Raw genomic sequence first — 14,073 nt, forward strand, 5'->3', positions numbered from 1 at the left:
TGCCTTTATTTATATTTTTAAGCTTTTACATGGAAAGGAATGTGTGGAATTCGAACTTTCAGCTAATATTATGCCTATTTTGACCATTTTACAGGACACACCACTATCTTGTATTTTTTTTTTTTGTTGAACAACACTAAATCTTATTCTTTACTAATATATACATACATACATATAGAAATAATTTTTCAATACTTTTTCACATATTATCTGTCATACATTGTTGTATGCAAAATTGTATCCCTTAATAGTTAATACACAGAAGGAAAAGTAATTTACCTTATATGGTGTCCTAGCTATATATATATATTATAGTATATTATATTTCTTTGTAACATAGGAATTACTCTTCTCTTTCAATACTCAAGTTTCTAATTTGTTAGACATGGGGAATAAGTATGGAGTTTTTCTCTACTTATCCCATTTCTTCACCATTTTTATTCTCACTCTTAGCTTTCCGTGCAACGCCAGTAGTGGTGAAGAGAGAAAGGTAACTTTGTATATTTTCATTGTTTTTGCAAAACTTTCATGAGTGCTTATTTTATTCTTACTATGAAGACTTGTTTGATGAATTTTATTATAATTTTGTGTTGAATCAAATACGTACAATACTATATATGTTTGATAGAGGCTTTAATTTGTGTTGTTAAATTATACATATATATATGATATTAAAAAAAACTATATGGTATTGTATTAAGTTCAATATATTAATTTTTAATTGTTGTATTATCATTGTGTTAAAAATCGATTTTCTCATCCAATTTATTGGAGATATATATAGGAAAAACACAATGTCCTAAAATATGGATGAAATGGTATACAGGTCTACATTGTGTACATGGGGGCACTTCAAGATAAGTTCTACTCACCAACGGGTCATCATCAAAGTATACTACAAAGTGTTCTTGAGGGCAGGTATATATATATATAAATGTACATAAAATCATGTTTCTCTTCATTGAGTTAATTTGTTGTCTTGGATCCATATGTTGCAGTTCTGTTTCGAATTCATTAGTGCGAAGTTACAAGAGGAGTTTCAATGGATTTGCAGCAAAACTTAATGAAAGAGAGAGACTGAAGCTTGTCAGTAAGTATTTTAGTTCAAGAATCTTTTAAAAAGATATAATAACATGATTAAGTACTAACTATAATTATTGTCAGGTATGGATGGAATTGTCTCTGTCTTCCCAAATAAAATATACAAAACTCAAACAACAAGATCTTGGGATTTCATGGGCCTAAGTGAGACAATAAAGCGAAATCCCACTGTGGAGAGTGACACTATAATTGGCGTTATTGACACTGGAATTTGGCCTGAATCAGAGAGCTTTAGTGATGAAGGCTTTGGTCCTCCTCCTAAGAAATGGAAGGGTGCTTGCAATGGAGGAGAAAATTTCACCTGCAATAAGTATATATTTCCTTTGTTTAATAAATTTCTATTTTGTAGCAAGATAAGGTTGGAGAGACTAGGGAAAAGAAAAAAAAAGCATATTTATTTGAGTCCTTTATTGAAAGCTCAATAGAGATAGGAAAATGACTTAGAGACAATAATTGGATTGGTACTAATGGTTTTGAGTATTCTCAATTTGCAGTAAGGTTATTGGAGCTCGGTACTACAATAATTCATTCTTTATACAAGATATAAATTCTTCAAGGGACGATGTGGGTCATGGAAGTCATACAGCATCAACAGCCGGTGGGAACATTGTAAGGGATGCAAGCTTTTATGGCATAGCAAAAGGCAGCGCAAGGGGAGGAGTTCCTTCAGCTAGGATTGCTGCATATAAAGTGTGCAACGCTAATGGGTGTGCTGGAGAAGCTATCATGGCTGCTTTTGATGACGCTATTGCTGATGGTGTTGACATTATTACCTTATCTCTTGGACTAGGCGCTCCTTTTGCCTTAGACCATGATGTCATAGCCATTTGCGCTTTCCATGCGATGGAGAAAGGGATATTGACTGCGCACTCAGCAGGAAACAGTGGCCCTACCCTTGGATCTGTGTCAAGTGTAGCACCATGGGTGATGACAGTAGCTGCAAGTTCCACTGATAGACAAATCTTAGACAAGCTGGTTCTTGGCAATGGGGCCACCATAATTGTATAACATAATGTTGTTTATCTCTAAGTTCTTTAACACTTGTTTTTACATGATTTGATTATGATTTTCTTGTCTTTCTTACAGGGGCATTCAGTAAACTCTTTTACATTGAACGGAACAACATTTCCTCTAGGATATGGAAAAGATGTAAAAAATGCTTCAGGTTTCTGCTCAGATATGCTGGCGGAGTATAGTTTCTGCAAACCATTGATTTATATAACAATCTCAAAAATTCCAATATGAGGAATCTAAATACCAAATACCAATATCTGAAACAATCATTGTTCTTTTGTTGCATTTTAGGATTTGTGACTTTGAGTGTCTAGACAGTGATTTAGTGAAGGGAAAGATCGTAGTCTGTGATTTTACAATTGGAAGTGCAAGTGGAAGCAGTGAAGCCTTGAGAGCTGGTGCACTTGGTACAATTTTACCTGTTACGATGAATGATGTTTCATTTGTTGTCCCACTCCCTGTATCACACTTGATCCAGGAAGACTATAATTCTGTCCTCTCCTACCTAAATTCTACAAAGTATGTATGGCTAAGCTTTACAAACTTTCTCACTAGCCAAAAACAACAATTGAAGGAGAAAAATATTCCTCAAGTAATGCAAAAACTTTTATTTTAACTTTGCAGAGATCCTCAAGCAACAATATTGAAAAGTGAAGATGTGAAAGATTCTAGAGCTCCTAGAGTTGCATCATTTTCTTCACGTGGGCCAAATTTGATTACACCGGATATTGTGAAGGTAATTATTTTTATGTATCCTTGTATAATAAGGCTTGTTCTTTCATAATATTTTCCAAGTGTTTATTTATTTATATCTTTGTTAACTCGCCACTTTTCTCAAATTATTATGCTCCAATACATTGCAGCCGGATATAAGTGCTCCTGGTGTAGATATATTGGCAGCATATTCATATGAAGTCTCACCTTCAGATAACACTAATGACAAGAGGCGTGTAAAGTACAACATCATATCTGGAACCTCCATGGCTTGCCCCCACGTTGCTGGAGCAGCTGCCTATGTCAAAACATTTCACCCTCACTGGTCTCCTTCTGCCATTAAATCTTCTCTTATGACTACAGGTATTACTAATCACAAACAATTGTAAGTTTACACTTACATGACATTAAATATGGTTAATTTTCTCGTTGGTTGTAGCTTGGTTAATGAACCACACCAAAACTTCCAATGGAGAATTTGACTATGGTTCTGGGCATATCAACCCTACACAAGCTATAAATCCTGGCCTTGTGTTTGAAACCAAACAAGAGGACTACATAACTTTTCTCTGCAACAGTGGCTATGATGAGAAGAAAGTTAGGCTTATATCAGGAGATAATAGCACTATTTGCCCCAAAGTCAAAGGATCAACATTGGATCTCAATTACCCTTCTATGAGTGCTAAAGTTGCACCAAACCAACCATTTAAGATTGAGTTTAACAGGAGAGTTAAGAATGTTGGTCATGCAAACTCCACTTATAAACCTCAAATCTTCTCACCATCACCATCTCTAATCGATATCAAAGTAGATCCTGAAGAGCTTTCTTTTAAGTCACTGAATGAGGAACAGGTGTTTGGTGTGCTTGTAAGTGGAAGTGGTTTATCAAGCAATTCTACAGTGTCGGCATCAGTGGTGTGGTCTGATGGCACTCATTATGTTAGGAGTCCAATTGTCTTGCATAACATAGTTGTGGGTTAAAATGTGACTCAGGTTTCTTGACTTCATTTTGTTATTATATTACATCTATTTAACAATAATTTCCTTTACATTTCTTTCTTTGTCATGAATAATGTATCAGATATAAAGATAATATTGTAATGTGGCAATAATGTATATTGTAAATTATGTTCATCTCTCTTTTGTTCTCATTTCCTATATAAAGTTCAAACTTCATAATAACATAACTTGAAAAAGGGTGTTATGCTTAATATTAGGCATTAATTAAAATATATTCTATGCATATTAAAATATTTCAAAATAATGTCACTTTTTGGCACTCTACCAAAAATACCCACATCTTTTCCCTCTTCCCTCTCTCTCTCTCTCACCTCACGGCACCACCAACACTACCACCACACTAAATACTGCATTTTGAACAGATCCAGGCATGGTTTTTTTAGTTTTTTTTGCGATTTTTTTTAGATCTAAAACTTTGAAATATGCAGAAAATTGACCTTGCTTAATGGTGGTTCGATGGTGCTTGATGCCAACACGATGGGTCTTCAAAATCAGGAATTTCATGAAAAAAAAAGACTTTTCTCGATGGTGGTTTGATGGTGCTCGATGAACTCGGAGTGATTCTTGCAAGAGACATAATGTTTCACTCGGGTGTTCGTTTGGGGTGATTTATTTTTTGATTTTGGGTATTTTTTCAAGATCTACACGTTTGATATGCTCATATTCACATTTGTGAAGTTTAAAACTTGAAAACATATCAAAACATGTCTTAAACATGAGGTATGTTTGGATTTTTGTATTTTTTTTTCAAGTGTTACACTTCACAAATGTGCATATGAACATGTCAAACGTGTATATCTTGAAAAAATACCAAAAATAAAAAAATCACCCTAAACGGACACCCGAGTGAAAAATTATGTCTCTTGCAAGAATCGCATTGAGTCCATCGAGTTGGTATCGCGCACCATCGAACCATCATCGAGAAAAAGTAATTTTTCTTTATGAATATCTTGATTTTGAAGGCCCCATCGAGCACCATCGAGCAAGGTCGATTTTCTGCAAATTTCAGAGTTTTAAATCTGAAAAAAAAAATCACAAAAAACAACTCAAAAATTATGCCCAGATCTATTTGAAATGCAATATTTAGTGTGGTGGTAGTGTTGGATGTGCCGTGTGGTAAGAGAGAGTGAACCGAAAGAGAAAGAGGGAACAGAGAAGTGAGAAGAGACAAGAGGGAATAGACGGAGATATTTTTAGTAGAATGCCAAAAAGTGGCATTATTTTGAAATACTTAATATGCCTAGCATATTTTTTAATTAGCACCCAATATGATGCATAGAAATTGAAATTTCCCCTTGAAAAATTAGTTGTAATTTTGGTCGACCACAATAAGAAAGAATGCGAACCGAAAGAAAATGGATTAATCACTTAAATTCTAAAATAAAAGAAAATAAAAAACAACAAAAACTTAAATAAATGATACAATATATAAGAAGCATAGTATAATGGAAATCCAAATTAGTACATTCATCACTCAAGATTTGTATTTCCTTTATAATCAATAACGAATAATGAGATGTTGACAAACTAACATGTACGTACATTTTGAATTATTATGCGTATTTATATTGTGTATAATTACTAAATAATGCCATCACTAATTAGTTTTTCAAATTGGTACTAAACTTAATACCCCTTTCATTTTTTCCCACCCAAATCCCCCCCCCCCCCCCCCAAACTCTCTCACTCTTTCACACTCTCTCTATCTCTCTGTTGCTCTCAATCCCTTCCTCCCCAAAACCCAAACCCAAACCAAAGGCAAACCTCAAAAAACAAAACCCATAATTGATCTCACCCTCTCTCTTTCTCTTCTCCGAAGTCGGCCACCTAAACTTGTTGAACTCGTCGAACCAACGTCGGCAACGAAGCTCTAAACCCACGATGTCGAACCCGTCAATTGAACCCATATTCTCATTAAGGTAAATTCTTGAACCCATATTCTCATTATTGTTGTTTTGATCCCTTTGAATCTGGTGGTGTGGAATGGGTATGGAAATTCTTAGGTCTGTCATTTTTTCTGGGTTTGAACCAGTAGCTCGATAGGTTCGATGAAGGTTCGATAGAAGCTCGATTGATCTATGGAAATATATGAAACTAGATCGATAGGCTTGATTATGGTTCAATAGTAGGCTCAATAGGGTAGTTTGAACAGTTCGATGGTGGATCGATAGGAGCTCGATGGATCTGTGGTATTAGATAAAAAAAGCTCGATAGGTTTGATAATGGTTCGATAGAGGCTCGATGGATCTGTGGAATTAGATTACAAGGGCTTGATAAGTTCGATAATGGTTCGATATTAGACTTGATTGTAGCTCGATGGTTATTTATGTAGACATATTTTGCTTAGCTCGATAGGCTCGACACTGGCTCAATAGTCTCTATAGATTTAGGTTGTTGATATTGCTCGATAGGCTCAATGACAAATTATTTCAGTGTTTTGATGAAATTTTTTTGAATTTTTTTTATTCTATTTAACGATATGTTTTCTTACCAATTTTGTTCATGTGTTGTTGTAGATGCCTAAGTTGCTTGTTCCGTTCAGTGATCACTTCCCTGGTCGATTGACCAAGCTTGCACACATCTTCCACAACAGTACAAGTCTTGAAAGTATGGTCCACCTGTGAGAGCTTTACTTTCTCAGCATCGTTGAAATCCTCCTTTATCAACCGGTTGCTGAGATTACGCTCTTCCAACTCTTCTGGTGACGGGAAGGTACTGAAATTCAACCCCGTCACCAGGGCAAACTCTCCCATGCCAAATCTACAAGACTTCGACCCCAAGAAGAAATGCACTTCATCTTCGTTGTTGCTGGCGATTTTCATCAACAACAGTTGATGCACCAAGACTCCGGAGAAATTAAACTCCGAAGCCAAAAAGAACTGCTGAAAGGGGATTCCTTAGCCCTTTCAAGCAGCTCGAGCTCCACAAACCTAGTCTTAATGTGATTTAAAGTGCTACTACCCCGATATGTCAATCGACCAGGGAAGTGATCACTGAACGGAACAAGCAACTTAGGCATCTGCAACAACACATGAACAAAATTGGTAAGAAAACATATCGTTAAACAGAATAAAAAAAATTCAAAAAAATGTCATCAAAACACTGAAATAATTTGTCATTGAGCCTATCGAGCAATATCAACAACCTAAATATATAGAGACTATCGAGCCAGTGTTGAGCCTATCAAGCTAAGCAAAATCTATCTACATAAATAACCATTGAGCTACAATCAAGTCTAATATCGAACCATTATCAAACCTATCGAGTCTTTTTTATCTAATACCATAGATCCATCGAGCTCCTATCAATCCACCATCGAACTGTTCAAACTACCCTATCGAGCCTACTATCGAACCATAATCAAGCCTATCGAGCTAGTTTCATATATTTCCATAGATCAATCGAACTTCTATCGAACCTTCATCAAACCTATTGAGCTACTAGTTCAAACCCAGAAAAAACGACAGACCTAAGAATTGCCATACCCATTCCACACCACCAGATTAAAAGGGATCAAAACAACAATAATGAGAATATGGGTTCAAGAATTTACCTTAATGAGAATATGGGTTCGATTGACGAGTTCGACACTGTGGGTTTAGAGCTTCATTGCCGACGTTGGTTCGACAAGTTCGATAGGTTTGGGTGGCCGACTTCGGAGAAGAGAAAGAGAGAGGGTGAGATCGATTCTGGGTTTTGTTTTTTGAGGTTTGCCTTCGGTTTCGGTTTGGGTTTCGGGGAGGAAGGGATTGAAAGCAACAGAGAGAGAGTGTGTGTGAAAGAGTGAGAGAGTTTGTTGGGGGGGGGGGGGGGAATTTTGGGTGGGAAAAAATGAGAGGGGTATTTTTGGTGCTTGGTGAAAGTTTAGCACCAATTTGAAAAACTAATTAGTGCTGGTATTATTTAGTAATTATACACAATATAAATACGCATAATAATTCAAAATGTACGTACATGCCAGTTTGTCAACGTCTCATATTCATAATTAATTATAAAGGAAATACAAACCTTGAGTGATGAACGTACGAATTTGGATTTCCATTATACTATGCTTCTTATATGTTGTATTGTTTATTTAAGTTTTTGTTGTTTGTTATTTTCTTTTATTTTAGAATTTACGTGATTAATCCATTTTCTGTCGATTCACATTCTTTCTTATTGTGGTTGACCAAAATTACAACTAATTTTTCAAGGGGAAATTTCAATTTCTATGCATCATATTGGGTGCTAATTAAAAAATATGCTAGGCATATTAAGTATTTCAAAATAATGCCACTTTTTGGCACTTTACTAAAAATATCTCTGTTTATTACCTCTTGTCTCTTCTCACTTCTCTGTTCCCTCTCTCTCTTACAGTTCACCCTCTCTCACCTCACGGCACATCCAACACTACCACCACACTAAATATTGCATTTCAAATAGATCTGGGCATAATTTTTGAGTTGTTTTTTGTGATTTTTTTTTTCCGATCTAAAACTATGAAATTTGCAGAAAATCGACCTTACTCGATGCCAGCTCGATGGGGCCTTCAAAATCAAGATTTTCATGAAAAATGACTTTTTCTTGATGATGGTTCGATGGTGGTTTGATAGTGCTCGATACCAACTTGATGGACTCAATGGGATTCTTGCAAAAAACATAATTTTTCACTCGGGTGTCCGTTTAGGGTGATTTTTTTTTATTTTGGGTATTTTTTCAAGATATACATGTTTGGCATGTTCATATGCACATTTGTGAAGTGTAACACTTGAAAAAAAAAATACAAAAATCCAAACATACCTCATGTTTAAGACATGTTTTGATATGTTTTCAAGTTTTAAACTTCACAAATGTGAATATGAGCATATCAAACGTGTAGATCTTGAAAAAATACCCAAAATCAAAAAATAAATCACCCCAAACGACACCTGAGTGAAAATTATAACTCTTGCAAGAATCACTCTGAGTCCATCGAGCACCATCAAACCACCATCGAGAAAAGTCTTTTTTTTCATGAAAATCTTGATTTTGAAGACCCCATCGAGCTGTCATCGAGCACCATCGAACCACCATCAAGCAAGGTCGATTTTCTGCATATTTCAAAGTTTTAGATCTAAAAAAATCGTAAAAAATAAAATAAAACTCAAAAACCATGCCCAGATCTGTTCGAAATGCAATATTTAGTGTGGTGGTGGTGTTGGTGGTGCCGTGAGGTGAGAGAGAGAGAGAGAGAGAGAGAGAGAGAGGGAAGAGGGAAAAGATGTGGGTATTTTTGGTAGAGTGCCAAAAAGTGACATTATTTTGAAATCTTTAATATTCATAGAATATATTTTAATTAATACCTAATATTAAGCATAACATGTGAAATTTCCCTTTTTCAATTTATGTTATTATGAAGTTTGAACTTTATATTGGAAATGAGAACAAAAGAGAGAAGAACATAATTTACAATATACATTATTGCCACATTACAATATTATCTTAATATCACATACATTATTCATGACAAAGAAAAGAAATGTAAAGGTAATTATTGTTAAATAGATGTAATATAATAACAAAATGAAGTCAAGAAACCTGAGTCACATTTTAACCCACAACTATGTTATGCCAGACAATTGGACTCCTAACATAATGAGTGCCATCAGACCACACCACTGATGCCAACACTGTAGAATTGCTTGATAAACCACTTCCACTTACAAGCACACCAAACACCTGTTCCTCATTCAGTGACTTAAAAGAAAGCTCTTCAGGAACTAGTTTGATATCGATTAGAGATGGTGATGGTGAGAAGATTTGAGGTTTATAAGTGGAGTTTGCATAACCAACATTCTTAACTCTTCTGTGAAACTCAATCTTAAATGGTTGGTTGTGCAACTTTAGCACTCATAAAAGGGTAATTGAGATCCAATGTTGATCCTTTGAATTTGGGGAAAATAGTGCTATTATCTCCTGATATAAGCCTAACTTTCTTCTCATCATAGCCACTGTTGCAGAGAAAAGTTATGTAGTCCTCTTGTTTGGTTTCAAACACAAGGCCAGGATTTATAGCTTGTGTAGGGTTGATATGCCCAGAACCATAGTCAAATTCTCCATTGGAAGTTTTGGTGTGGTTCATTAACCAAGCTACAACCAAAGAGAAAATTAGCTAACAAACAAACATAGACCAAGCTTGTACACATCTTCCACAACAGTACAAGTCCTGAAAGCATGGTCCACCTGTGAGAGCTTTACTTTCTCAGCATCATTGAAATACTCCTTTATCAACCAGTCGCTGAGATTACGCTCTTCCAACTCTTCTGGTGACGGGAAGGTACTGAAATTCAACCTCGTCACCAGGGCAAACTCTCCCATGTTGAATCTACAAGACTTCGACCCCAAGAAGAAATGCACCTCTTCTTCGTTGTTGCTAGCGATTTTCCTCAACAACAGTTGATATACCAAGACTCCGGAGAAATTAAACTCCGAAGCCAAAAAGAACTGCTTGAAAGGAGATTCCTTAGCCCTTTCAAGCAGCCCAAGCTCCACAAACCTAGTCTTAATATGATTTAAAGTGCTACTACCCTGATATGTCACTCGACCAGGAAAGTGATCACTGAACGGAACAAGTAACTTAGGCATCTGCAACAACACATGAAAAAAATTGGTAAGAAAACAGAATAAAAAAATAATTTCATCAAAAAACTTAAATAAGTTGTCATTGAGCTCTATCGAGCTATAATCGAGCTGCAACATACCCTATCGAGCAACTATCGAGAAACTATCAAGCCTATCGAGCAATATCAACAACCTAAATCTATAGAGACTGTAACGCCCTACTACCTTAGAGTCGTTACTAATTGAGTTTAAAATGTGCAATCAACTCGCTAAACGAGGTTTTTAGAACAAAAGTGTGATTAAACAAAAATCAAGGCTGTAATCTTTGAAAGTACTCCATTTCATTGAAAATTCCAAGAGTCTAATATTTGGGATCCCAAAATAAGGTTTATAAAACATTTATAGCTCAAAATAGGTTTACAGTTGACTAATTATCAAAACGTAGTTTATTACAACCATTTCTCAAAATGCCCCCAACCAAAGCAGTCGGGCAAGCCAAACATGCACGCGCCGCCCCACGCTCTCCGTACTCATGGCTGGTTGACTTTTTCCTTGCCCTTACCTGCAACACAGAGCACCCGTGAGCCAAAGCCCAGCAAGAAAACTCACACAGTACATAACATATGCATATTATATAATCATCGTATTAGACAATCCACAGATAAAACAGATAGACCATCAGACTAAACAAATACGGCCATGCCGTCCCAGAAGCGTTACCAAAGCCTGGGATCTCGGTTCTCACCGTAAGGATATCCCATGTATCCATTGGGGTCTCACCCTAACTATAAGCACTCCATGTGCTAAGTATTATTCCCGGCCCCACTGTCGTTCTCGGCCCCTCGCCGTTCTCGGCTCCTTGCCGTTCCCGACCCCTTGCCGTTCACTCTACTATAACCACATATAGCATACTTAAACAGCATTCAAGCATATAATAATTCAATCAAGGCTACACCCTAACAATAATACAATCTAGGGTCGTGCCCTGCAACAACACTATGGGCCCATGCCCTGCTCTACGGGTGCTACAGTTTTCTTACCTGTATCATGAGCTTCACAATGCACCAAAGTCACGAGCACGGTCCTCTATCCCGAGCCTCTCCGAAAACCTAGTCACAACACATATAAAACATCATTTAATACTAACCAATCCAAAACCACTTCCTGGGACCAATCCCGTACTCTCGGGACCTCCAATTTCCCAAAACAACGCAATGGAAACATCCCCCGAGCCCCCGAAACAAATGCCCAAAAATGCAAAATTACCATGTCCTGAAAATAGCCTAGAGCCGCGGCGCCAAAGAACAGGGCCGCGACGCCCCTTCGCGAACCCAGAATTCTGGGTTTTCCCTTGCATTTTCCTCGAGCCAAAACACTCCCAATTCAACCCAAACACATACCTAAACCCCAAAACCAATTTAAAACCACAAATGAACTATCTAACAACCTATAAACACCAACAGCAAGCTCAATCACACAACCACACCCAAATCCACACTTTGGTTTCAAATTTAAAAAACTTAAACCATAGCTTTTAAAACTTAAACCAGAGCTTGAAAAATGTAAACCAGGCTTCCAAATTCTTAAACCACATTAGATACAAAAATTCAAAGATGTCAAAAACTCTTACCTCAATCAATAACTCAGCTTGAGCTTCCTCCAATCCCAGCTTTAAACCAATTCCTCTTGATTATCAAGCTGAATTCTCATGCAAAACCAGCCATAACTATTTTTCAATTTTCATTCTTACTTTCTAAAATCAAGCTTAAAACTTAGTAAAATAGGGATAATTCTAACCTCAGAACAATCTTGATTTATGATCAACTAGATTGCCTTAAACCACCTTGATTCTCCTCCTAGGTCTCCTAACTTTAGCCCCCTTCTTCCTTTCCTCTTTTCTTCTAGTTTTCTTCCAATTTTCAGCATAAACAAGACATGCCTAAGTGTTAACATGTAAATCCTCTTTTCCCTCAGTTGAAGTTTATCTAAACCTTTGCCAAAAGACCATTTTACCCCTCCTTCAAATCCTTTCCTAACTAAACCTCAAGGGCATTTTTGTTATTTCACCTTTCCTACAATTCTACCACTTTCTCATCTGAACTTGTTACTCTTAATAATTGCCAATGGTTACTCAAGTTACTCAATTACCATTAACCATTAACTACTAATTCTCAAACTCAATTTACAAAATTCCCAAAATACCCCTAGGCCCCTCCCGAGCCGAGTATTTAATCCCGTTGTGACTTTTAAACTAATTAGCTCCCTAGGACCGTCCCGGCATGTACATCACATTAATATCACCACACACACGTGGTACTAATCATATAATAAAATGATCACATTTATGCCCTCAGCGGATTAAAATGACCATTTTACCCCTAACATACGAACAGGGCCCACTTGCATATTTATACCACCTAAACATGCATTCTAATCACATATTCATTTAAATTCATATATTAACATGCTAATTCACTTATTGCCCTCCAGGCATGCTAATCAAGGTCCTAAACCTTATTAGCAAATTTGGGGTGTTACAGAGACTATCGAGCCAGTGTCGAGCCTATCGAGCTAAGAAAAATCTGTCTACATAAATAAACATCGATCTACAATCAAGTCTAATATTGAACCATTATCAAACCTATCGAGCCCTGTTTAACGCCCAAACGTGACTTCCACTTAGCGGTAGTCGTAGTATAGATGGGCGGTCGATTCTACAAGGAGGTAAAGAAACAAGTTAATCAATAAATAAATGTTAGAGATAAATAATATGAAGAAAATAAAACAAGTGATATTTTTGTTGTTTTTTAAATTTAAATATTAGAAATAAAGATAGATTAAAATGTAATGTAACAATAGGTAACAAGTAGGAAGGATCAAGAATCACCAATATGCATACTTATTTATTTGGATATTTGATTCGCAAAAATTACACAAATGGATAGTTCACATCCCAACTATTCATTTGGAAGATTTAACATTGAAGCACAAATATATTTAACAAAAATGTATTCAAGTGATTATTATTCTTTACCATGAAAAGATGAGATAAATCTTATGAGAAATCTAAAAATGACATTATACCATTGGCAATAATGCAATAAAAGATTGGACATAAAACCTAACACAAATATTACTTTTACTATTTATAAAATACATAGAAAGAGCATGACTAATTCTATATAGATTTAGCAAAAGTAAATATATATGAATGAGATGGAGAAAATGATAAATATGTTATCTATATTATTTTCACTAATTTGATAATACATAGAAAGTGCTTGACAAAATCTATATACTATTAGTAATCATACATATAGATAACAAAATGAAGGAATAAAGATGAAGAAGTGGAGATGAAAGAAAATAAATCACTCAAATATATAAACTTTAGGCACATAGTGAATTAAAAATACCAAATAAAGTCATAGTGCATATAGGATCATCTTAACCTTCCTAAGAAGGTTAGCCTATTATGCTAGACATTCTCATGAAATTCTAGAGAGAAAATATGAGAAATGAGACTAAAATTTGGTAGAGTTTTGCTACCTAAAAATTACATACCAAATGTGAAGAAAGTGTCCCTATTTATAGATGGAGAGAAGGACTAAAAAGAAATTAAATAACAATTTGGGGTTTACAAAA

General features: G+C 35.8%; 1 protein-coding gene across 1 annotated transcript; it reads left to right on the forward strand.

Annotated features, from left to right (window-relative positions):
• Window positions 1–829: 829 nt before the first annotated feature.
• On the forward strand, window positions 830–3,947 carry LOC133789540 (subtilisin-like protease SBT4.4). Its single transcript, XM_062227365.1, has 9 exons — window positions 830–918; window positions 999–1,090; window positions 1,165–1,411; window positions 1,596–2,103; window positions 2,188–2,291; window positions 2,407–2,634; window positions 2,740–2,851; window positions 2,979–3,192; window positions 3,269–3,947. The coding sequence occupies exons 1-9, from the start codon at window positions 842–844 to the stop codon at window positions 3,808–3,810; spliced, it is 2,124 nt and encodes a 707-aa protein (XP_062083349.1). The 5' UTR covers window positions 830–841; the 3' UTR covers window positions 3,811–3,947.
• The last annotated feature ends 10,126 nt before the right edge of the window (window positions 3,948–14,073 follow it).

Source organism: Humulus lupulus, chromosome 7 (assembly GCF_963169125.1).
Source record: "Humulus lupulus chromosome 7, drHumLupu1.1, whole genome shotgun sequence".
Taxonomy (NCBI): domain Eukaryota; kingdom Viridiplantae; phylum Streptophyta; class Magnoliopsida; order Rosales; family Cannabaceae; genus Humulus; species Humulus lupulus.

Coding starts and splice junctions, on each gene's coding strand:
- LOC133789540 (XM_062227365.1), top strand. CDS start 842: ATGGGGGCACTTCAAGATAAGTTCTACTCACCAACGGGTCATCATCAA. Junction 919..998: donor CAAAGTGTTCTTGAGGGCAG/GTATATATATAT, acceptor CATATGTTGCAG/TTCTGTTTCGAATTCATTAG. Junction 2,635..2,739: donor TCCTACCTAAATTCTACAAA/GTATGTATGGCT, acceptor TTAACTTTGCAG/AGATCCTCAAGCAACAATAT.